At 43.1% G+C, this 26,012-nt stretch overlaps 1 protein-coding gene across 1 annotated transcript in view; it reads right to left on the reverse strand.

Moving 5' to 3' along the window:
- The window catches only part of spartin, a 556,986-nt gene that overhangs the window by 495,986 nt on the left and 34,988 nt on the right, over positions 1–26,012 (reverse strand). The window contains exon 3 of the mRNA XM_080276831.1: positions 11,682–11,812. Within this exon, the coding sequence (XP_080132957.1) occupies positions 11,682–11,812 (131 nt within the window). The remainder of the gene's footprint in view (positions 1–11,681; positions 11,813–26,012) is intronic.

Raw genomic sequence — 26,012 nt, forward strand, 5'->3', positions numbered from 1 at the left:
GAATTTATAGTGTTGCGCAGTGTTAAGAAATTAGAATTTTGAGTGCAAAGGATTAACTGTAGAGTGCAAATTGGCAGTTGGAACTGGTAGTTGAAACTGGCGTGGTGCAGTTTAGAACAATGTACAGTGTTAAACAATTATAACTCACAGTGCACAGAACTAAGTGCAGCACAACACTGGATTACTGTATGTGCCTCAAGAACATTTTCACAACTGCTAAAATGTTAGAAAGGTGGCCACAAACGAGCTGTAAGTACCCTGGCTGAGGTGGTCACTTCTAATTCCTCATTCTTCGGTTCCTTTTCATTTATTTCATGTTTTATGTTCATTATTGGTGTGGATAGGGTCTTAAATAGGTTTAAATAGGTGCTATGCATGTCCAGTAGGAAGTTATTTAGGTGGCTTTCAAAGTTAGGCTGGGTTAGGGCCCTTAAGTACCAGTCCAGAAGCCAGGGGCCCACTTTCCAGACATGCCTTTGGCTCTATTACATCAGATAGTGGAGGGATTACTGTATATATATATATATATATATATATATATATGTATATATATATATATATATATATATACATATATATATATATATGTATATATATATATATATATATATATATATATATATATATATATTACAATGGAATTTCAAATTTCGATGGGCATGGGTACCTAAAAATCACCGCGAAATTCAAACCATCGAAATTTAAACTGAACTTTAAACTGAACTTCTCATGGGATAAAGTAGTTTGGGTCTGGGGCTTCCGAACCTAACTACCTAAAATCATAATTTTTTGCCTACACCCCCCCAGTAAACTTTATGAACTATAATTGTGGTTAAGTAACTGTAGTTCTGCATTGTATTGCCATACTGTTAGCAAGTGTATACTTGGTGTATTTCTGCCCTTTTCTGTATTGCCATTTCTCCTTTGGCTTCGAAGATTTAGAGGTGCCAGGCTGCTATCATCCATCACCACTGCTACCCGAAGAACCACTCTTGCTTGCCATCTTGAAACAGGTAAGTTGCAACGAAAATACAAAGAAAATACATACAACTACATTGCAGTGAAATGCATGTCCACAAGTGGAAGGTACAGGCTGAATGTGCAGCACTTGGCTGTAGAAGGATGGCTGCTGGCAGGACAGTCGCAAGATGGCCGCCGACAACAGAGCATAGCCTTGCACATGGCATGATGTTGTTGGTGCCTACTCCCATCTGGAAGCTCTTGTCCTTAAACAACATGATTATTTTTTTCTAAGTCTCTATTGTTCATTTCTACGTTGCTCCTTATATTCATAATTACCGTACTTTTCTTCATTTCAGTATTCTATCCATCAATCTATTGCCAGACGCCTCAATCCCGTTCTGGGTGGCCACAAACAAATCGCCTCCACGTCGTCCTGACCCCCGCCATTTCACTGCCCTACTCCCAACTCACACCCCCCTCTCTCATATACCTCTCCACCCCATCCCTCCATCTCATCCTCGGCCTCCCCCTCCCTCTTCCCCCCTCCACCTCACTCACATACACTCTCTTCGTCAGTTTTTCACCCTCCATCCTCTCCACATGGCCAAACCACCTCAGTGTGTTCCTCATAACACTTCCTATCACATCCACATCCACACCACAATGCTCCTTTATATCCTCATTTGTCAGCCTGTCTCTCCATGTGACTCCACAGGCTCCTCTTAAATAATTCATTTCCATTGCTCTCACTCTTGACTTGTGTCCTTCCAACAACGTCCATGCTTCACTTCCATACGTAGAGTTGGTATCACAATACCGTCATGTAGTAACTTTTTCACTTCCATGCTCACTTCCCTGTTTCTTAACACTGCTTTCAAAGAACCAGCAACCGTTCTTCCCTGCTGTACCCTTTCAAGCACTCCACCCTCCAAACCTCCATCCTTACTCATCACACTACCCAAGTACTTAAATGTACTCACATTTTCCAATTCCTCACCATCCAACCTCGCTGTACATTGACTGACTTCACCTCTCTCAAAAACCATCACTTTACTCTTCCCTACATTCACCTTTAGATTCCGTTTCTTACACACTCTCCCAAACTCATCCACCAAGCCTTGCACCTCCCCTTCGTCTTCACTCAACAACACAGTATCATCTGCAAACAAGAGTACAGGGAGTTTCCAAACACTAGCCTCTCTCACCAGGGCCACTCCAACATCCACTACCCTACCTTGTACCTCTTTTATTACCCTATCCATGAACAGATTGAACAACCATGGAGACATGACACATCCCTGTTTCAACCCAACCTCCAAAGAGAAAAATTCGCTTAGTTCACCATCCACACGCACTGCAGCCTTAGCACCATCAAACATACTCTTCACAGCATTCAACAACTTTCCATCTACTCCATATATTCTTAATACTTTCCACAATCCTTGTCTATCCACCCTGTCATATGCTTTCTCCAAATCCATGAAAGCTGCATACAACTTCTTTCCCATCTCTAGAAATTTTTCCACTAAAGATCTAAGAATGAATATCTGATCTACACAACCTCTTCCCTTCCTAAAGCCTCCCTGTTCTTCTCCAACTAATTCCTCTGTTCTTTCTCTAACTCTGTCAATAAGTATCCTACCATACACTTTTCCTATTATACTAAGAAGACAAATGCCCCTATGATTACCACACACTTCTTTTTCCCCCTTTTCCTTTGTACAAGGGAATAATTATACCTGACTTCCAATCCTCCGGGACTCTACCTACCTCCCAGGCCAATCTGCACATCTTCCACATCCATTCTACTACTATCTCTCCCCCATGCTTCAGCATTTCACCACACACTCCATCAATTCCTGGGGCTTTCCCCAATGTAACTTTCTTCATTGCTTCCACAACTTCTATCCTACTGATTTCTTCCTGTCTTCTCACCTCCCTCCTTCTCCCAGCCATTCCCCAGCCACTTATACTCGCATTACTTCCATTCTGTATGTTCAACAATTCCTTAAAGTGTTCTCTCCATCTGCTCACTTTTTCTCCCTTCTCCACTAGTAATCTACCATTTTTATCTTTCACTCCCCTGCTAACCTCACTTCCACCCTGCCTACTGTATTTGCTACCACCTGTAATTCATTTTGTTTTAGTATTTCTGCAACTGATTCTCTTCCTTTAATTTCTCTTGTTATATCTTCGAGTTATTAAAGTATTGATTAATTAATTATAAGTATATTTACAGAATGATGGGGAATCGTCCAGGGTGCAAATTGTCCTGACGGGAAATCATCCATGTTTTGATGGGGAATTATCTGATGGGCGAATTGACGACGGTGAATTGTCTCGAAACCATATCATCGTATGCTTCATTTACTGTATGAATAAATGATGTTGATTTTCATTCTCTTCTTGACACGTCACATATAATACAGTATTAGGTTAGGCTCATATCGTTTCTTGTAATTTTCCTTCACTTTTAGCATTTTGGTTCTGATCAAAAATATTATCTTTGCTTGTTTTGGTTGGAGTCTGGTCCTGAGAGCACATGTCACATACGATATTAGGTTAGGTTCAAACTTTTTCTTATAATTTTCCTTCACTTCTAGCATTTTGGTTCACATCAAAAATATTATCTTAGCTTGTTTTGGTTGAAGTCTGGCCCTGAGAGCATCGAAATACGCGACTTTGCATCGAAATTTGATTCATCAAATTCTAAACTGTCAAACTCTGAGATTCCACTGTATATATTTTCCGCTCACTTCTTGTAGTCACAATTCAACAGTTATCTATCTGTCTTGCATGTGTACCAAAGTTACTTAACTTGAGATCATCAGTTTCTTATAATATAGGTGGAATTGCCGTTTGGTTAAGGAATTACCTCATTACGCATGTAATGGTGGACAACTCTGGCTTTCCTTCTCACTGCCATCAACCCTCCTTATTACATCTAACTTCTGAGTGTAAGTCAATGTTGGCTTCTCCTTCTTCCTCTTCCTCAAAGATGTTCTAGGCTTAGGAGAATTATGATCGGCCATGGTAACACTGGGCAGGCAGAGGAAGTACAGGGGGAAAAAAAACCCTCCTGTAACAAACCACACTGGAACCACACGCCAACAATGGAGAGGAGACAATGCACTAAGCCAGGCGCTAGGACATCAAGCACGCGCATCCTTCATGCTTGGTGTGGGAGTGAAGCACTGTGATTGGTTTACAGTAAGTGCTATGCTTGAATATAATTGGTTTAGTAACTCCCATGCCTGACTATGATTGGTTTACGCCCAGCTAGACACACAGGCTTGAGGTAATGGTGGCGTGTATTACACGACACATGGGAAAAGTATCACTTTTGAGGCTGCATTCATGAACTTCGTGTGATTTCTGCAAGTTACTGATGCTGCAGCTGCTGCATGATGTTGCCATGAATTATGAATCCTCCGTTTAGGATCACGAATTTTAGGAGATTCCACTGTAATACAATCAATTTTTTCTCAACCTCACAAAAGACATGTACAAGATGTAACATTTTCACTATCTCCTTAACTATCAGAAGAGAAGACATACTGAGGCTCAGTGATAAGAAAAAGTGAAAGGAACAGACAGAAAGTAACACCAGAGATGCTAGAAGAAATAATTGTGGGGGGGGGGGGAAACTTTCCTTCATTTATTCATGATTTTTTCCACTTGATCAATCACACTCCTCTTTCATTCCTTTTTTATCAAGCTTCCCCCCTTCAATATATCCTCCATCAGCTACCAAACACGTGAAGTCATATTCTTGTCAACTACGGAGGCTCACTAACACTTACTCCATAGCAGGTTACTGTACCCTACCACACTATTCCATAGCAAGTTACTGTACCCTGCCACACTTAAAACATTCCCTTCTGCGCCTTTCACATCTTTTTATTATTAACACAAGTTTACATGACCAACAGAAAAAAAAAAATAAAGTGAATACAGGGACCCACCCTGAAACAAACTGGTAAGGAATAGCTGCCTGGGAGCCTCCATAACCTACAAGAATACCATCTGAAAATGAAAAACCACTCATGCATGAAGTTTTTTTCTTCCTGAATGATAGCAAGTATGGAAACATGAGAGGAGTGAGACAGTGTATTTGATTGGAGATAAGAACGGAAATGTAGGGAATACAGAGGTAGATGGAGTAGTTTGTGAGTAGGGTGTGCCTGCAGAAGTGGATGGGTATGGTAGTGCTCTGGTGGACATCTGTGCAGAAAAGGACTGGTGTTAGCCAATACAGTACCTTATTTAGGCACAGAATGATTCACAGGTATACATGACGAGGGTTGAGAAGGGTGGATGTTGAGCTGGATGAATGGAAGGCAATGACTGATCATCTGTGTATGGATGGGAGAATGTAAAGATATGTGCTGGATGCAAGAGTATGCAGAGGCTGGGAATGTGGACTCTCTGATCACCACTTAGTAGTGGTGAGAGTCAAGGTACAAATGTGCTGGATCAATAGAAGCAGAAATGGGAAAGAGGAAGCAGTCAATAGAAAGAGGGTAGAAAGGTTTCAGGAGGATGAAAAAAATGTAGAACATAAGAGAGAAATGGTGCAGCAATTGGGAAGATATCACCTGAAGCAGATGGGGAGGTGGACGGTGCATGCAAGGTATTCACAGAAGAAATCTGTGCAGCAGGCGAGGTGGTGTGGGGTGAAGAGAAGATAAAAAGGGGTGCATGGAACAGCATGGTGGAATGTAGAGGTGAGACAAGCTGTGGTGCAGGTGGAATGTAAAGGTGAGACAAGCTGTGGTGCAAAAGATGAAAGCATATAGTGAGTGGATGGAAGCAGAGGCATGGAAGAAATTGAGAGACGGAATAAAGAGTTAAATGAAAAAAGACAAGAGAGGTGAAATCACTGGTAAGAAAGAATAAGATGAGGGTGGATGAGGAGTTTGGAAGGAATCTGAATGTAAAGTGGAGGGAACGCAAGAATATATTCTGGGGGGAAGTTAAGAGTTAGACAGGATAATAAAAAAGGTAGTACAGGGGTGAAAGATAATGGCAGATTGCTGGAGAAGAACGGGGTAAAAGTGAGAAAATGAAGAGAACACATTATGGAACTGTTAACCTGTACCATCCCGCCATCGGCATGGTGCCGACAGTACAAAACATCTCAGTTAATCCCAGTGACGTGATGGTTCCGACAGTTAAATTTGAGCGCTGCAGCGTCTCAAACTGCTTCAATCTAGCTAATTTTTTGCTTATGAGTAGCTTAACATATTAGCAACACTGTGCCCAAGCATTTGTAACAATGAGTTTGGTTCTGCATGAGTGGGTAACATCAGTGTGCCACTGTCCGTCATAGCATCAGAACGCTGAGAAAATCACGCCACTTTTCCGCCTCATTGGCTATAGGAGGCTGTTGAAATGGTCACATGGACCTTTCTGTCCCTTCATTTAGTAATTCTTCAGAAGAGGAAGACCTAGATGACTCTACTAGGGAGGATATGAGCCAGTGGAAGAGGATATTGAGAATGGGGAATCCTCGCCTGTTCTCTCTCATCCCTCCCAGTTGGGCAGGAAAACGGCACTCATGGCTTAGGAAACTGGGCTAAAAACACGATGGATGACCATCTTGCTCTTATATCTCCTATAAGTAGTACTTTTTTTGCTTTTCCTTGATTTATATGTCCTTTCGGATTGTTTTTTTGCAATAAATTTTTTTTTCCGTTTTCGGTCCGGGATTGGGTGGGTATAAAATTGCAAAAATGCCTGGGATGGTACAGGTTAAACAAAGAACAAAAGTGACATTAGTATATGTGGCTGTGGAATGGCTAGGAGGAGGAGGGAGATGAGAAGGGAGGAAGAGATCAGTAGGATGGAAGTAGTGAAAGCAAATGAAGAAAGTCAAAATGGGGATGCCCCAGGAAATGATGGAGTGTGTGGTGAAATGCTGAAGCATGGAAGAAACAGTAGCAGAATGAATATGGAAGATGTGCAATTTGGCCTGGGAGGAAGGCAAAATCCTGGAGGATTGGAAGACAGGTATAATTATTCCCCTATACAATGCAAAAGGAGCAAAAGAAATGCAATCTTAGAGGCATCTGTCTTCCCCTATACAAAGGAAAAGGGGCAAAAGAAGTGTCTGGTAAACACAGGGGTATTGTGTAATATGAAAAGTATTTACACTACATAGTAGGACACTTACTGACAAAGTTAGAGAAATAACAGAAGAATTAGTTGGAGAGGAACAGGAGGTTTCAGGAAGGGAAGAGGTTGTGTAGATCAGATATTCATCCTCTGGTATTCACTGGAAAAGGTCTTTACTACTTTCATGGATTTGGAGAAAGCATACGCCAGTGTGGACAGACAAAGAATGCGGAAAATATTAAAAATATATGGGGTAAATGGGAAGCTGTGAATGCTGTAAGGAGTACATATTTGGGCACTAGGGTTTCAGTGTGTGTGCATGGTGAACTGAGTGAATTTTTCAACCCAAATGTTGGATTGAAACAGGGATGTGTCATGTCTCCATGGTTGTTCAATTTGTATATAGATTAAGTTACAAAAGAGATACAAAGCAGGGCAGTGGATGCAGGGCATCCCTAATGAGAGGGCAGTGATTGGAAACTTCCTGTTCTGCTGTTTGTAGATAATGGATTGTTAAGTGAAGACAACAGGGAATGGCAAGGCTTGGTGTATGAGTCTGGGAGGGTATGTGAGACATGGAATCTAATGATGAATGTAGGGAAGAATAAAGTTGCGGTGTTCAAGAGAAATTAAGTCAATGAATGCACAGTGAGGCTGGATAGTGAGAAAAAAGAAAATGTGAGTGCATTTAAACACCAGGGTAGTGTGATGAGTATGGATGGAAGTTTGGAGGATGAAGTGCTTGAAAGGTCACAGGAGGGAAGAATGGTAATTGGTTCACTGAAAGCAGTGATAGGAGATAGGGAAGTGAACAGAGAAATAAAAAAGTCGCTGCATGACAGTACTGTGATCCCCACTCTAACTTATGAAAGTGAAGTTGGACCTTGTTGGAAGGACACAAGTCAAAAGTGAGAGCAATGGAAATGAGTTATTTGAAAGGAGCATGTGGAGCTACATAGAGAGACAGACTGACAAAATTAGGAGGTGAAGGAGCAGTGGTGTGGATGTGGATGTAACAGAAGGCATTATGAGAAATGCACTGAGATGATCTGGCCATGTGGAGAGGACGGAGAGTGAAAGACCAACCTGCAGTGCATGTAAAGTGTAGGGGTGGGGATGGGGAGGTAAGACTGAAGATGAGAAGAAGGGATGGAGAGGTATAGGAGAGAGGGAGGTGTAAGCTGGGGGGAGGGCAGCAAAACTGCAGGGGACAGGGCGACATGAAGGCAATCTGTCTGTGGCCACCCCTTATGGGATTAAGGCCTCTCACTATACAGTAGTTTATGGACAAGTGTCTACATACAGTGCTCAGACAAACTGAGAACATAACTGAAAAAACTAAGCATGCTGAATTCTCCCTCCCTACTTCTTAACCCCTAAAAGAAGGGTGTCTGCATATGCTGTCCGAGGATACGGGGCCAAAAAGACCCGTGTCTGCATAGGCGGTCACACCCCCCTGACCCCCCCAAACCCACCCCACCAACCCCATCCCCCTACCACCACACCCACACACCACCCACAACTCAGCCCCACCCTCACCCCACCACCCCACCCCCAAACCTCCACCTCCCCCCAAATCCCCCCACCGTCCCCCCAATACCCTCCACAGCCCCCAGCCATCCCTAACCCCTACCCTCTCATCACCCCTACCCTCCCCACCTCACCCCTCCCCATCTCACCCCACCCCCATCCTCCACACACCCCATAATCCCCAATCCCCCCAACAGCTTCCCCACCATCCCCCCACAACCCACCAACCACCACCCCCTATCCCCAACCCCCTACTGCCCTCCCCCTACCCCCACCACCCCCAACCCCCTCTCCTCCTCCACCTCTCATCCTTATACCCCCCAACTGCCCATCCCCCCAAACCCCCCATACAACACCACCCCTCTAACCCCCACTGCCACCCCCACCCTTATCCCCCCCACCCCCCTCCCAAACCCCCGCTTACCACCCCCACCCATCACCCCCCACCCCCACCCTATCCCCCTATGCCCACACCCCGACCTCCCCCAGGCACCCAGTCCTCATCTCCACACCACCCCACAACCCCCACACCCCTCCACACCTCCCCCCAACAAAACCCCCACCATAATGCACCCGCCAATTATGCCCATCCTGAGCGTATGTCAAAACATTACGATGCCCGTCTTTTAGGGGTTAAATCCACCAACATCAACTCCATACAAAATCAGTATGGTAAATTTCGTTTCAAACACCAATGATCTGGATATGAAGCCAAGTTTCTTCGCCAGATCCCAGTGAGATCTTTTCAAATCAAAGATCTGTTTCCATCACATTTTTCTTTTTCTCTATGAAGCTACAACTTCTCATACCTTATCATAACTGGTGGCAAAAAAAATAAAAAATAAATAAATAAAAACTCCCAAACACCTTATTCTGAGACGAATGTTATTCAATTTCTAGGTCTCCATACAGTAATCATCTTTAGCTATGAGAGGTAGATTTTCCGTAGATAATGTATTAGGGTACCCAAAATATGACCTCAGTTACATCCATCCATCCTTCATCCAATCCTACGTTGCCCCATGAGGAGCGCAGGAGCCCGGGGCTAAGCAGTTGGTCCTGACATTTAAGATGAGAGTGACCAACCTCACTCATCCCTGAGTGGCATTACGTGAGCAATAGACTCCAACCATCCCTTGGATATAAACCTTCACCGGCTCAATCTGATTGGAGCACAATAATTACCCACTAAACCACCAGGCACCAAAATGTGGTTATGTGGTTACCACCCAGCGTAGTAAATGGTTTCCTGGCATACAGGAAACCATTTGGCTTGTCACTCAGTGTAGAGTCACCCACAGGCAGAAGGACAAGACCTCAGTTACACCTATACTATTATCCAATTGTGTCAGAAGTGTTATCATGAATATCCATCCATCTATCATCCAATCCTATGCTGTCCCAAAAGCAGCAAAGAAGCCCCTGGTTTGGTAAGTTGGTCCTGACATTTAAGAAGAGAGTGACCAGCCTCACTCATCCCTGGGTGGCATAACATGAACAATAAACCCCAATCACCCCTTGGATATAAACCTACGTAAGCTCAATCAAATTGGAGCGCCTTAATTACCCAGTAAACCAGCAGATGCCATTAATTGGTTATATGGTTACTACCCAGCACAATAAATGGTTTACTGGTTTACAGGAAACCATTTGGCTTGTCACTCAGTGTAGAGTTACCCAAAGGCAGAAGGAAGAGGAAGAATGAAGGAAAGAAAGACATAAGAGGGAGTGTCAAGTCACCCCACAGGCAGAAGGAAGAGAAAAGAATGAAGGAAAGAAAGACGGAAGAGGAAGGAAAGACGAGAGGAAAGAGCAGACACCCAAAGCAGCACCACCTTGAGTGAGTGGATGGTGAGCACCCCCACCTACCACTAACTGTTGTAATAACTGAAATATAGCTTCTAAACAATAATATCAATTTTTCTTAAAGGTCTTTCATTGTCTTCAGACCAACACCTTTCTCAGATATAGCACTATAGTAGCGGCATGCAACTCTGAGGTTGTTATTATCGTGCCCTGGCAACCTACCCCTCAACAGTGCATCCGATTTTGTGCATAATACGAAATGCATGTGATTCGTGTATAATACATTCGTGTATAATAATATTCGTGTACAAAATATTCGTGCATAACAATATGATTTATGTATAATATGATATGAAATGAGTTATTTAAGAGGATCCTGTGGAGTCACATGGAAAGACAGGCTGACGAACGAGGATATAAAGGAGTGTTGTAGTGTGGATGTGGATGTGATAGGAAGCGTTATGAGGAACACACTGAGGTGGTTTGGCCATGTCGAGAGGATGGAGGGTGAGAGACTGACGAAGAGAGTGTATATGAGTGAGGTGGAGGGGGAAAGAGGGAGGGGGAGGCCGAGGATGAGATGGAGGGATGGGGTGGAGAGGTATATGAGAGAGGGGGGTGTGAGTTGGGAGCAGGGCAGTGAAATGACGGGGGACAGGGCGACGTGGAGGCGTTTTGTTTGTGGCCACCCCAAACGGGATTGAGGAATCTGGCAATAGATAGATAGAGAGATGATATGAAATCAGATCCACTTTTGAATGGTAGGCTGTCAAGGTATGATAATGACAACCTCAGAGTCATACGCCACGACTATAGCAATAGAACAATTCAGCTTACTTCTCCAACATCCACTTTCTCTTTATTTCATCCCCTGTACAGCTGAACATGTCACAATCCTTCTTTAGTTATAGGAAAAGTAGATCTATTACTTTTACAATGACAAGAATGATAGGTGACTGAAAACTGAAAAAATATTTCTTAGTAGCAGCCAGCACACTAAGACACTGGGCTGTACACAGCTCCTTCACCCTTCCTCTATCAGCCACTCAAGTGGTTAACAGCTAACAATGAAGTATGCACCAAATAGTGGGTGAGTTGCTCAGGGATCAGTGAAGTAAAGGATTTCTGTATACGTGAAATGAAGACGAAATGCAGTACTCAATTAACTTCCACTAATATATACCAGCCAATCAGTTGCAGGAGAAAAGGGCATCTTTGTTTATAAATTTTATTTGGATTACAGTTTGATGCATATGCACACATACCTGGTACATCTCATCTTGATCTGCATCTCAGCATAAAGTTGGACCTTCTCTGCACTGCAGTCAAAGCCCTCCACCTTCATATTCAAGGCCTTGTCAATGAGGGTCAAGCCTTGCTGAAGCACGAACCCAGCCTGAATTTGTCACAGGTCAGGTCGAGTCAAGTCACAGCAGTAAAATTAAAAAGAAAAGTTAGTCTTTCATGTTTACAATCACACCCTCCTCCTCCCCAAGAAACACAAAACACCAGACAATCATGATAGGGACAGTGATGGGAGAAGAGAAATTTGTCTACAATATAGGGTAACTTAACTGGCAAGAGAGGCAAACTAAATGTAATGGCCATTTTATATATTAGGACACTGTACTGAGATTCACCAACCATTGTCATCTTAACCCCTGAGTCCCATGATCATCTATCAATGTGTTCAGGCCTTGGTACATTTTGATGTAATATCATCAATCATACACAAGCTACCAAAAACTGGCATGAGGTATCCCTGCCTCTTTGATGATGTATATGGAGCCTAGCCAATGGACAGTACAATATCAGGTGGTGTCTGGCCTGACTGGTCCCCCTAGACATGGTGGGGGAGGGTTCCCCCCAACTGCCATCTCTCCACCTCCCTCCGCCATTGGATCCTCCCCTCTGTGTCCCCTCCCACCCAAACTACCCTCCATACCCCCTCTAGACCATATTGGCTGTGTGTGGCAGGCATATTCCCTCTCATTCCACTCCCCCTCCTCCTGATGCCGCACTACACTCCCTCCACCTCCCTAGTCCCACTCATTTCCCAGTGATGTCTCTTCTCGCTCACAGTGAGGGGTGACTTTTTTGAATTTTTGATGGTCGACAGTGCGATAAGCAACAGACATATGGGAGTGAAATACAATAATCTCTCAAAGGTCCGATGTAACAGAGCCAAAGGGATGTCCGGGACTTGGGTTTGCCCAAGACTTGGGAAAATGCCCTCTGGACTGGTACTTATGGACCCTAATCCAACCTAACTTTGAAAACAACCTGATTAACTTCCTACAGGACCTGCACAGCACCTTTTTAAGACCCTATTCACACAAATAAGGGAGAGCCACCATGAAATAAATGAAAAGGAACCAGAGAAAAAGAAATCAGAAGTATGGAAAATATTTAGCAGTGTACTGGCCATCACGAAGATTAACCAGCCTTCTCTATGGCTCTGAGAATGATGAAGTGCACTTGAAGCACATACAGTAATCCAGTGGTGTGCTGCACTTAATCCTTTGCACTGTGAATTATAATTGTTCAACACTGCACATTCTGTTCTTACTTTTTTTTTTTTTTTTTTTAATGCGAGGAAGAAGGAACCAAAGGCCATGAGCCCGCAGTAACAGTTCCCTCCAAGAGAAAAACAAAATACAATAAAGAGCCAAATTCAAGATCCGATCATTTTGAGATGCCTGGACACACTGCATTTGAAAGACTAGAGATCATAGGCAGCAGGAAATACAGACAGAGGAAGACAGTTCCAGAGCTGACCTGTTGCATAAATGAAAGACTGGGAGTAACCGTTAACTCTTGCATTAGAGAGTTGGACAGAAAAGGGATGAGAGTTTGCTGCCAGACGGGTGCTATGCGCCCATCGTAGAGGTGGAGGAATGCAAGCAGACAGTTCAGAGGAGCAGTGACCATTAAAGTAGCGATAGAAAAGAGATAAAGATGCAACAGTGCGGCGAAGAGACAGAGGTTGAAGGGAGTCAGTAAGAGGAGGAGAGTTAATGAGTCGAAAAGCCTTTGACTCCACCCTATTGAGAAGAGCTGTATGTGGGGAGCCTCCCCACACATGAGAGTTGTACTCCACACAGGGGCGGATAAAACCCCTGCATAGAGTCAACAATTGTGCAGGGGTAAAGAAAGAGTGGAGTCGGCTTAGCACACCCACGCCAGTTGCAACATGCCAATGTTGCATTCTGCACTTAATCCTTTGCACTCTGAATTCTAATTTCTTAATACTGCACAACACTGTTAATTCCCATGTGGTCTAGTGACAAGGTATTGCAGTTTATTTACTGTTTATTCACAAAAATGAGCTGTGGGCAGCCATGGAGACGAGCGTGTAGTCACGAGGTAGGTAGGTAGGCGGGAACTGGGGAGGAATGAAGGGGCGCTCCAACAGTCGTCAGAGAAACTACACGCCAAGACACAGCTGTTTGTCACCACGTGGCAAATTTAAAGTGGGGATGAACACATATTGTTTTTTTATGTTTTTGGCCATTTCTGGTGTCCAAAGACCCGAGCCCAAAATGTCCAGGACTTCAGGTGTTCGGGACTTGGGTGTCCGGGTAAAGGGATTACTGTACAGTATACATTTTCTTGGGTGTAAAATTAGGCTCTTCAAATCTAAAGACCAAAATTTACTTTGGTGCAATTTTTTTATTCTCTCTAAATGCAAGGCGTAACAATTTTTATATCTGATATTCTTTGTCGGTTAATAGTGTAATACCGGTAACCATTAGACATAACAGAGTGAAAGTAATCCCTTGATTATCTGGATGTCCATTATCCGAATGCTCCATTAACTGGACACTGTGATCTGACTGTTCAAAAACATTATTCGTACATTTTTCCATTTTATCTGGAAAAATGCTTGTGTTCAGGTGGAATTATGGCTGCACGAACATTTTCACCCTGCCAGACCCTGCAGTGGTGATTGCTTGTCTGTGGTTGATGGGTCTGTTAGACCATAGTAAGTGCTTGGCTGTGGTTTAGAAGTCTGCTTGACCAGATTGACTAGTGTTAAACATCAGGAACAAGTATTGTATGATGTACTGTAGTGGCCTTTTACAATGGCTTTCAAAGTTAGGTTATGTGCAAAGGGGAGATCAGGGGAGTAGTCAATTATCCACACGGATCCACTTTCCAGACATGGCTTGGCTCTATTACGTCAGATTTCTGGTGCGTAAAATCAAGCTCTTGAAATCTATAAGACCAAAATTTACCTTGGTGAAAGTTGTAAAATCAGACCCTAAATGCAGTTCTGGGGCCAGACAGGGTGGGTGAATGGCAGTCTTGAGGGGATAACCCTACTGTATTTCCCACTTAAAAAGTAGGGTGGGAAGGTACCAAATATGGAAAAGAGAAAGCAAGAGATCTATCAGCTGGGTGTTTAAAGAAACTGGCAAATCATTCGCTCATTATTCCAACTTTTAAAACTACAGCTTAACAAAACCAGAGGGGATCACCCAGATTGGCTGTTACTGTTTCATACCTGTTATTTTTTATTATTATTATTTTTTTTAACGTCTTTCCCACAAGACTGTGGGATAGACCTATTCCACCAATTACCTGGCTATAAATGGGATACAATCCTTGTCATATGCATTTTCCTACAGTCCTATACATATTTCATTCATCCATTTCTATCCTTTGTCAACTAATCTGTTTAACTTCAAGACCGCACTTTTTAAAACTAATTTACCATGTCCAACCACTTTCTAGATCCCATGCCACTTCCCATCTTCAAACTCACTCAAATATACCCTTTTTAGGACTTTATTTGCATTCACTCTCTCTGTATGACCATAACCTCTAAGCACTCTCTCTCCTACCCTCCTATTAATAACCGTCATTACCAGTACAATTTATCTTACATAGATCACCATTTTTTAATTCTATTTTACTTACTATGCCCACATATATTCATTAGCAGTTCCATTATCACTGATATTACTCTTGATTTTTCAAAAACTTTCAATCCTTTCCACAGTCTTACATCCACAGTAACTTTAAATATGGGTAGTAACACATTCATACCATCCACTTGCAGCATCCATACCAAGTCTTCGCTTTTATCAAGGCTTTCATACTACTAGCTACCTTCCTTTTTTCCTTGTACCACACTACACCTTTACACTACTTACTGATATTGTACTGTTAGGTTACTTTGCTTGAAAACAGTACTCAATGCTCAATCAACAAGCTTCATAATGAGATGTGCTATATTTACAGCATAATTTCACATCACATTCAATATATTTATCATACTGTACAGATAAAAGAGCAAGCAGTAACAAAAACAAGAAGAAATGCAAGCATGGTATATAGTTCTGTACCTTACAGTAAAATCTCCATGAGTCAGAACCCTTTTAGTCGTGATTACGCTTAAGTCAGAACGGTATATGATATTCGTTGATGAAATTAATTTAAATTTTTTAAAAAATCGTAGTAAAAATCCTGGAAAAAACTCCCCTAAGTCAAAAAATGTTGTCTAATGGAAACCCAATTTCCGCATGATGCACTAGGTTCATCGTGTTTTAACCTGATAGGGCCCATCATCCGCCTCCTGCCTCCCAAGGTGCTTCCCTTCTCAGTCTGGGCAATGTGTCCTCAGAGTTGCTTGCACAAATTTTCTGCTGTGACTCTGATAATGATTAATTTCGCATACAATAGTACTTTACAGTAGTGATTTAGGCCTGTATATGAAGTGTTTATAAAATCTAACAGTGTTCTTAAGACCTGATATAAAGTGTAAGGTAATGTAATTGTGATTAAGGTTAGAAAATACTGAAAAGAAGTGAAAATGTTGCACAGACATGATCATATGCTCCCCTAACACCTCTATATCCTACCAAAAGGCCCTCCTTATGCATGGGCTACACCCTCTGCAAACATGGTGAGTGATTTTTTTTGTGGTTAGCCAGGAGGCCACGCACTTCCCATAAGTTAGAATTGCAGTGGTCACAATTGCCTCAGCCCCTATTATTCTGACTTAAAAAGGTTTTATTGTATTGTCTTAATTAATTATACATGAAAGCTTTAAAGAACAATTGTACCAGTACCACAGAATAAAAATTTTCTAGAACACGCTCTTGTCGGCTGCTAAACCTTATCATCATCATCATCCAATCCTATGCTGCCCCACGAGGAGCGCAGGAACACAGGGCCGGGCAAGCTGGTCCTGACATTTAAGATGAGAGTGACCAGCCTCACTCATCCCTGAGTGGCATTACATGAATAATAAACCCCAACCACCCCATGGATATAAACCTGCACAGGCTCAATCCAATCAGAGTGCCTTAATTACCCACTAAACCACCAGGCGCCATAATCTGGTTACATGGTTACCACCCAGCATAAAAGAATTTAACTGCACAACAACAAAGCAAGTTGTACAGACGTCGGAATAAGTTCGTTTCCTTTTCCGTGGAATAAGGTGTTTGTAACACTGCGCAATGGAGAGCTATCCCCTCCTCCTCCCTTCCTCATAGTCCCACACTCCCGCCCAACACCCCCACTTTTCTCTCCAACCCCATAACCCCACCCGATGCCCTCCATACTCTCGCTCACAACCAGCTAGGGGTTTTTCTACTTCAAGCAGCTCTCTAATTACGTGTAGTCCGAACAACTTATAAACAAATAGTACAGTATATATCATAAACCAAGTTGGGAAAAGGTTTACTACACTGTGTGTGTGTGTGTGTGTGTGTGTGTGTGTGAGAGAAAGAGAGAGTTAAAAGACTGGGAACAACTTGCGGAGAGGGAGAGCAAGTGGAAAAATGAGAAATGAGAGGACAGTTACGGAGAAAAAAAAGAAGGGGAGAGGCAAGGAGAGAACAAGGAGAGAACAACGAGAGCTAAGAAAAGAAACAAAGAGTGAGGAGAAGAGACAGTGAGAGGTGAAATGAGATACAAGCAGTGTGAAAGGGAAAGAGAAAAGGGAGATGTGAATAGAAATACCAGGAGTCAAGGAAATAGAGACAAAAGGGAGATGTGAATAGAAATACCAGGAGTCAAGGAAATAGAGACAAAAGGGGAGACAGCTGGGAGAAAAGGGGAATGGAGCAAACATAGAAATATGGATAACAAAAGCAGACAGTGGGAAAGAGAGCTACGGAACAGAATACTGAGAACGATAATGAGAAAAATTAGAAAAGGAGGCAAGGTAACAGGGAGGAGGAAGAAAGTGTGTTATTCTAGCAAGAATGCAGGGAAAGAACTAAGCCGGAAAAGAGGAAAGTATTGAGGCTGGGTAGAACGAATGTAACATTCAGGTAAAAAGGGAAGGAGAGGAACAGAGAAATTTGCGGAGAGAAAGTAGAGATTTAGGGTGGGAAGAAAATGGGTTAATTTAGGGGGTAAGAAAGAGAAGGGGGATGTTAAGAATGGAAGACAAGGGGAGGAAGAGGGAGGGAGGGAGGGAAAGACAGTGGGAAGAGCGGAATGAAAGAAGAGATTTCGTGTGACAGGGAAAGACGAAGAGAGAAGAAAGAAAAAGAGCATGCAGTTATTACTGGGGGAAGAATGCAGTGAAGGAAATGGATTTAATACAAGTAAAGAAATAGAGAAAGAGTAATGGAGAAAAAAAGGTAAGAGGGAAAGACAGTGGGAGGAGCGGAATGAAAGAAGAGATTTCGGGTGACGGAAAGACAGAGAGGAGAGAGAAAAAGAGCATGCAGTTATTACTGGGGGAAGAAAGCAGTGAAGGAAATGGATTTAATACATGTAAAGAAATAGGGAAAGAGTAGTGGAGAAAAAATGGTAAGATATGTGACATGAAAAAAGTATGACAAAGTTGTGACACAGGGAGGGAGAAAGGAAAGATGCGTGAGGTAAGGAGGGAGTGACAGAGGGGGAGAGAGACGAAGGAAAAGAAAGAGACAGGGAGGAAGGTAGGAACTGAGCAGATAGCTATAAAGAAAGGGGAAGGAGGGGAAAGGAAACTGGGGACGAGACAAAGGATCCAAAGAGAGAGAGGGGGGGGGGAGGCAGTACACAGACAGGCACAGACAGACAGGTCGACAAATATTCAGAAAGTGTGCATTTGTGTGTGTGTGTGTGTGTGTGTGTGTGTGTGTGTGTGTGTGTGTGTGTGTGTGTGTGTGTGTGTGTGTGTGTGCATGCTTCCATCCCTGTGTCACTCCTATAACACTGTTCCATTATTTCACCTGCGTGTTTTCTTCCTCTCTCCTTCAGTTTCTTCTCTCACTCACTTTTTTTAATCAGTATTTCTCCTGATTGTTCTTACCATTCCAAGTCTCTCTCTCTCTCTCTCTAGGAAAAAAAGAGATTGTTCTCATAGTCTGTATCTCCTTAATATGGCCACTTCCTGTGTTGCTGTGGAATTTTGGTTGCTTGAAAAAGACACGTCGACTTAAAAAGAGTTCAGGAGACTAAGGTATCAGGTTCGTCTAAGGGCTGTAGGACTTTTTTAGTAGAAACTCATAGACTATGAGGTCAACTAGTTAAAGTGTTTAAAATCTGAATGGGTTTCACAATCATTACACAGAAAGTTGCTTACTCTTAACACGGACTCGGCACACAACCATGACTGGAAGCTGTAAATGAAAAAATTTACCAGCAGAATTACGTGAAAACTTTTTCACGTGCAAGATCTGCTCCACATGGACCAGACTCAACATGGGCGTTGTTAACACCATAATAGAGAAGTTTAAGGGATTCATCGGCAGGATCTTACACTTGAATAAATGTGAATTGGATATGCATTCCCAGGCAAACAAGAAGTACCTCCACGGTATGGACTGCATAGTCAATAAGATCCTAACTTTTCCTTGTAACTCCTGTGTGTGTGTGTGTGTGTGTGTGTGTGTGTGTGTGTGTGTGTGTGTGTGTGTGTGTGTGTGTGTGTGTGTGTGTGTAAAAGAGGTGTCTACTACTGCAACATTTAATCACAGCAGATTTATTTCTTTCCTCTGTGTGTTCTTACCTAATTGTATCTTTACAGGAATGAGTCAAGCTCGTACCGTCCCGTGTCTTAAACCACATTTATCATACATATCCTTAAATTTGTGAATTGTTTTGGCACACACTATTTCATTCGGTAGTGCATTCCACTGATCAATTGCTCTGTTTGGGAAACTGAATTTCCTCACGTCTTTATCACCTCTCTTCTTTTGCATTTTTTTGCAGTGTCCTCTTGCTGAGGCTTCCCCATATGTTTAGTAATCATTTATGTCTATTTTCTCCCTCCCTGATATGCATTTATATAGCATTATCATGTCACCTGTTTTCCTTCTCTCCAGTAGTGTTGGTAGATTCAGTTTATTTAGTCTTTCTTCGTAGCTTAGATCTCTTAAGCTTGGTATCCATCTTGTAGTGGCCCTTTGAACTTGTTCAATCTTGTCTATGTGTTTTTTGAAATGAGGACTCCAGACCACTGATGCATACTCCAGGGTTGGTCAGATAAATGATGTTATTATCCTTCTTAGCATGTCTTCATTTATGTATGTGAATGCTATTCTCATAATTGCAAGCAGTGTATACATGTTTCGTACCTTCTCACTGATGTGGTCAGCCGGAGATAGTCTGTTATTGATAATCACACCTAGGTCCTTCTCTCTTTCTGATGTGTGTAGGGTTTTATTTCCTAACATATAATCCCAATCAGGTCTTTTTCCACTTTTACCAAACTTGATTACATGACACTTGTCCAGATTGAATTCCATTTGCCATGTATTACTCCATTCATGAAGTTTATTTAATTCTTCTTGTAGCTCTTTACAAGAGTCTGTGTTAATAATTCTCCTTTGTATTTTTGCATCATCTGCAAACATATTTAAATAGCTTTCATTTCAAGTGTTACTGTCTATATCATTTATATACACTAAAAACATGATTGGTGCCAGCACTGAGCCCTGTGGTACTCCACTAGTCACTTCTTTCCACGATGAGTAGTTTCCCCTTAGTACTGTTCTCATTTCTCTTTTTATGAGAAATTCTTGCATCCAACGAAACAGTTTGCCTCGAATTCCTCCTTGATGGTACAGTTTCCATAAAAGTCTTTGGTGAGGTACTGTGTCAAATGCTTTCTTGAAATATAAATAGATATTGTCCACCCATCCTTCTCTTTCCTGTACTGAGTCTGTTACTCTGTCATAGTAGCTCAACAGATTAGTAACACATGATTTTCCTTTTCTGAAACCAAACTGTCTTTCTGTTATCATATTGTGTTCTTCTAGATGATTTACCCAAGCTTTTCTTATAAGCTTTTCTAATACCTTGCTTACAACACTGGTCAGTGATACTGGTCGGTAGTTGAGTGGATTTTGTCTATTCCTTTTCTTGAATAAGGAGACAATATTTGCTTTCTTCCAAATATCAAGTAGTAGCAGTAGTAGCTGTTCCCTAGGCAGTCTGGCCGAACAGCCCAGAGTCCCTTAGGAAGGCCATGGCCAAGACCAGGCTCTCCCACAGAGCTCTCAAAGAGTGTATGTTGTGTTGTTGGCGTAGGTGATAGTGTGCAATGCAGTCTTCCATAATGTGCTTAATAGTATGGGGTGCTGAGTTGCATCCTGGACAGACATCAGCGACGGAGTCATTCAGCCTCTTCTGGTAGATTAAGAGGGCTGGATGGTGCCCACATCTCAGCCTGGCCAGGTGGACCCTGTCCTCACGAGGAAGATAGGATTCAGAAGGGTGGATGTCAGGAGGCCGAGCATGCAGCTGTGTGTTGTCTTTAAGTGACTGAACGGAGCGGCGAGTGATCTGAGTGTGGATATGCTTCTGGAAGCTGGTCTGAGGTGGGCGAGGGGGGAGAGATGACAGTATTTGTGTATGGTATTGTGTGCTGGGTGTTGTTTTGATGTTCCTTGGTGTAGGTGGATGTGCTGCCATGTAATATAGTGGATGTTGTGGGTTTGTGGGGGCTGCAGCAAGAAACTGGGTGCCTCTCATGTCTAGGTGATCCTTGACTTTGAGGACTTTGGTTTCTTGATGTAGGTGGTCTGTGGATGTAGTAGCTGTGCAGCCTGTGATTATTTTTTAGGGACTTGTTCTGTATGGTCTGTAGAGTGTTGCAGTGTGTTTTGGTCAGGTTAGAAGCCCAGGCAGGGCTTGCATAATTCATCACTGAACGTATGTATTGTTTGTATACTGTAGTGGTGGTTTCTTTGTTGTGTCCGAATGTTGTATAGGCAAGTGACCTCAAAGCACTGAGTCTTGGTGTTATGTTTGTGATGTGTTGTTTAAATGACACTGATGTACCCTATTACATGTTACACCAAGGATTTTAGGTGTGTGTGTGTGTGGTAAGGGAGTGTTGTTTATGGTGAGGTGTGGGATGTGACTATGTTCTCCTGTCCAGTTTGTGAGAAGAGTCACTGTAGATTTGGCCGGGGCTATTTTGAGCCTGTTTGTGGTGAACCATTCGTGTAGTGTGTTGAGGTAAGGTTGAATGATGTGTGCAGCTGTGTTTGCGTTTTGTTGTGTACATGTAAGTGTTATATCATCTGCATAGGAAGCTATGTGTATCTGTGGTGTGTGGGGTGTGGGTACGTCGTGCATGTATAGATTAAAGAGTGTAGGGGACAAAACAGATCCTTGGGGGACGCCGTTTGTGAAGTTTCTGAAGTTAGAAGACTGACCGGCAAATGTTACGTGTGCATATCTGCCTGCTAAGTAGTTTGCCAGCCATCTTTTTTTGTTATTGTGCATGTTTGTGTTGAGTATTTTGTTTGTGAGGTTGTGGCGGGCGATGGCATCAAAAGCATTGCTAATGTCTAGTGTGATTAGGAGTGTTTTGTGTGGTGGTCTAGCTGAATTCATGCCATCGAAAACTCTCTGTGTAAGGTCTGTAAGAAGGGTGTTTGTGGAGTGTAGTGGCCTAAAGCCATGTTGTGACTGGGCTAGGGGAATGTGAGGTGTGACTAGTTGTAGTATCAGTCATTCAGTGACTTTAGAGGGGGTGCAGAGGAGTGTGATGGGGCGATGTGAGGAGGTTAACGTGGGGTTTTTGTTGGGTTTAGGGATAGTGATGATATTGCCATGCTTCCAGATGTTGGGTATTATGTTGTGTGAGTAGCTGTAGTTTGATATGTTGGTGAGTGCTTGTATGCCTTGTGGTCCTAGGTGCTTAAGGTGAATGTTGCTTATGTTGTCTGGTCCACAGGCAGATGAGTGCTTGAGGTTTTTAATGATGTGCTTCGTCTGGTTGTAAGTGAAAGTTGCTTAGTCTGGGTCTGTGGGGAACTGTCTCTTACATCTAATGATATGTCGGTCTTCCGGATGGGGGGTTAGATGGCTGACTTGTGAAAAGTGATTGATGAGAGTGTATGCTTGTTGCTTGTTTGAGGGTATGGTGTCTGTTGTTGTGATGGCAGCATGTGCTTGTGTGGTGTTGTTGTTGGAAAGTGTGATGCTGTTTAGTGTTTTGTAGAGTTTGCTGATGTTTGTTTTGTGGTCAAGTGTTTGGAGGTAATTTTTCCAGCTTAGTGTTTGCTGTTCCGATATTTTACTGTTTATCTGAGTGTTGAGTTCTTGTATTTGTTGTATGGTGTCTTATGTATGAGGTGTTGGGGAGTGTCGCAGTGTGTCCCATTGTATGACGAGGCCTTGAATTTCTGGTGTGAAATTGGGGTTGTGTCTCTTTCTGTTGCCTCTAGGGATATGTCTTTTGTCTGCGTTTTGTATGATTGTATTGAAAGTGTGCACAGCGGTGTTGATGTTTGTGATGGGTGTAGTGTTTAGTGTTTCGAAATGTTGTTCTGTTTCTGTTACAAAGGCCTCCCAGTTGGCTCTCTTATAATTAGTGTATGTGTGTTTGTGGCCAGCTGGGGTGATTCTGGTTTTGGTAGTGATGATGATTGGGAGGTGATCAGAACCTAGGGTTTTGACCACTCTCCATGATGTAGTGGGAGCGAGGTTTGGGGAGCAGAAGGTGATGTCTGGAGATGATGGGAGGAAGAGGACTTGGTGTGGGATATGGGTATGTTGGTCTAGACTGTTTAGTATGAAAAGATGATCTGTCTGGGATTGTTGTACCAGCCCTCTGTCTGTGTCAGGGTTGTTGACATGCCAGGCTGACGATTTGGCGTTGAAATCACCACCCAGGATGATGTTGGGTATGTTAGTGATAAGGTGTATCTGTGGAGAGTAATTGTGTGGTAGTGTGGGGGACGATTGGGGGGGAATGTATGTGTTAGCGATTGTTATGTGTGATTTGTTACCAGTGCGTATTTTAATTGATTATATTTCTGGTGTGGTGTCATGTGGGGGGAGTAGTGACTTTGTGTGTGCACTGGTATCTGCAAATTTGATGGATATGTGTACCAGGGTGATGAGTCCACCGCCTCTGTCGTCGGCCCGGTCTTGTCGAATGGTGGTGAAGTTATGAAATGTCAGTGTTTTCTGTGCTCTGTGCAGTTTTGTTTCTTGTAAGATGGCAATGTGTATGTTCTGTTGTTTGATGAATTGTGTGAGTTCATGTATTTTGGTGTTTATGCCATCTATGTTTAACTGAAGGATGTTTATGTTGTGTGTGCGATGTGTGTCGGCTGCTGCAGCACAGGAGGGAGGTGGTGTGGGTGGAGGGGAAGGGGTAGGAGAAGCTTGTGATGGAGGTAAGGGTTGAGGTGGATTAGGATGGGTTGGAATGCGAGGAGTTGGGGGACTGGATGGTGTGGGAAGGGTCAGTGGGTTTGGCTGTGGAGGTGTGAAGGAAGTAGGAGTAGGATTGGTGGGGGGGTTGATGGGTGGAGGGGAAGGGGCATAAGGAGCAGGTCCAGGTGTTTGTGTAATGTTTTCTGGATGCAAGTGTTGTGCAGGTGTAATGGGTGCAGTTCTTGCAGGAATTGCACTGAACTGAACCTTTTGTCTGTCGGCTTGACGTGATAGGTTTTGAGCATGTTGGACATATGTATTTGTTGGTGGGTCCTGGATTGCTCTCAATGTCCCCGGCTAGAATGACAGCCGGGGAGTCATTTCTCGGTGTAGAAAAAACGGTGTTGTTGTGTGTGTTGTGTTGGGAGATGTGGTACTTGCCTGGGCGACCAAAGCCACTCCCAGGTACTCGAGCCCCGTGAGGGGTCGGGGGGGTTTGCGGTGGTTTGGCCCCCGTGCTGTCCTCCTCTTCTCTTCGACAGCCTCTGGGGGGTAGACCCACGGCGAAGATGCCACCGCTCCAGGTCCCCAAATATCAGGTAGTTTACCTTGACTCAAGGATTTCTTCTATCTATCTATCTATATACCTAGGCTGCTTCCCCCAAGGAAAGGGAGGTAGCCGAGACAGGACGACTCACTCTCCATTTACTCATCCATTCAAACACATTCATTCGCATCTTAGCCCCAAAGGGGAGAACGGACAGATCCTCACCGCACCACACCGCACAAGGGTCAACTGGGCAATGCAATCAGTGACATCCGCAGCAGGGCCCGACAGCAGAACTGGTTTACCCCTGCCACATCATAACAGACCCATCCCCTTACCCGCACCTGACCTGACTAGCTGATCAGACCAAATGCGGGAGAATATCCCCTCAGGGCTGCGTCATCACTTATTCATTCACAATTTCTCTCCATTTATTTCTGTCACGCACAGCCACTCTTCCTTGCTCAACAGACATCCCTCTCGCATCCAGCGCTCTCTTCACACTGTCCATCCATCCTATTCGTGGTCTTCCTCTCAGCCTTACACCTCTCACATCAGATCTAGTTATCTTTTTCACCAATCGCTCATTATCCATTCTCTCCATATGCCCAAACCATTGCAACACCCTCTGCTCAACTCTACCAGCCATCTCCCGAACAACTCCAGTTCTCCTTCGCACTTCATCATTTCGCACCCGATCCATACGCGTCACTCCACACATACTCCTCAGACATCTCATCTCCATTACATTCAAACTTTTCCTCTCTGCTACACCCATATTCCATGTTTCAGACCCATATAATGCAGTCGGTACCACAACACCCTCATACAGCCTTCTCTTTACATCCATTCTAAGCGAACGACATTTAAACACTTTTTTCATTCCTCCCAGCACCTTTCCTACTTCATTTATTCTAAACTTCACTTCTGCATCTATTCTTCCATCCACAGCAACATGTGACCCTAGATATTTAAAACAATCTACCTCCTCAAGCAACTCACCATTCAAAACTATATTCATCCCCCTACCATCTATCAACCTCGTACACTTCATCACTTTACTCTTATTCTCATTTACTTTCAATTTCCTCCTCTCACACACCCTTCCAAACTCCTCTACCATGGTTTACTTAACTCGTTTGAACATTCTCGTAGCACCCAACATGAAATTTCATAAGGACCATTTGCTTTTCCTCTGTCTAATTTACTTAACTCCTCCTGTATTACTTTTTCTGATATTTGTATATCTGGTAGTATGTGTGGGCATGCATGTTCCACATAGTCCCTCTCAAAATTTTTTTCTTCTGTAAAAACTGACTGGAAATTCTTATTTAGTGCTTCACAAATATCTTTCTCTTGTGTATAGGTGACTCCCTCGTCCGTACTGGATTGTATTATATCTTTTACTTTAGTTTTGCTTCTGATGTAGCTGTAAAATAGCTTCAGGTGATCACTACTTTTACTTATGATATCCTTC

This window comes from Coenobita brevimanus, chromosome 67 (genome assembly GCF_032717465.1).
Source record: "Coenobita brevimanus isolate Jiangsu-jjx chromosome 67, ASM3271746v2, whole genome shotgun sequence".
Classification (NCBI taxonomy): domain Eukaryota; kingdom Metazoa; phylum Arthropoda; class Malacostraca; order Decapoda; family Coenobitidae; genus Coenobita; species Coenobita brevimanus.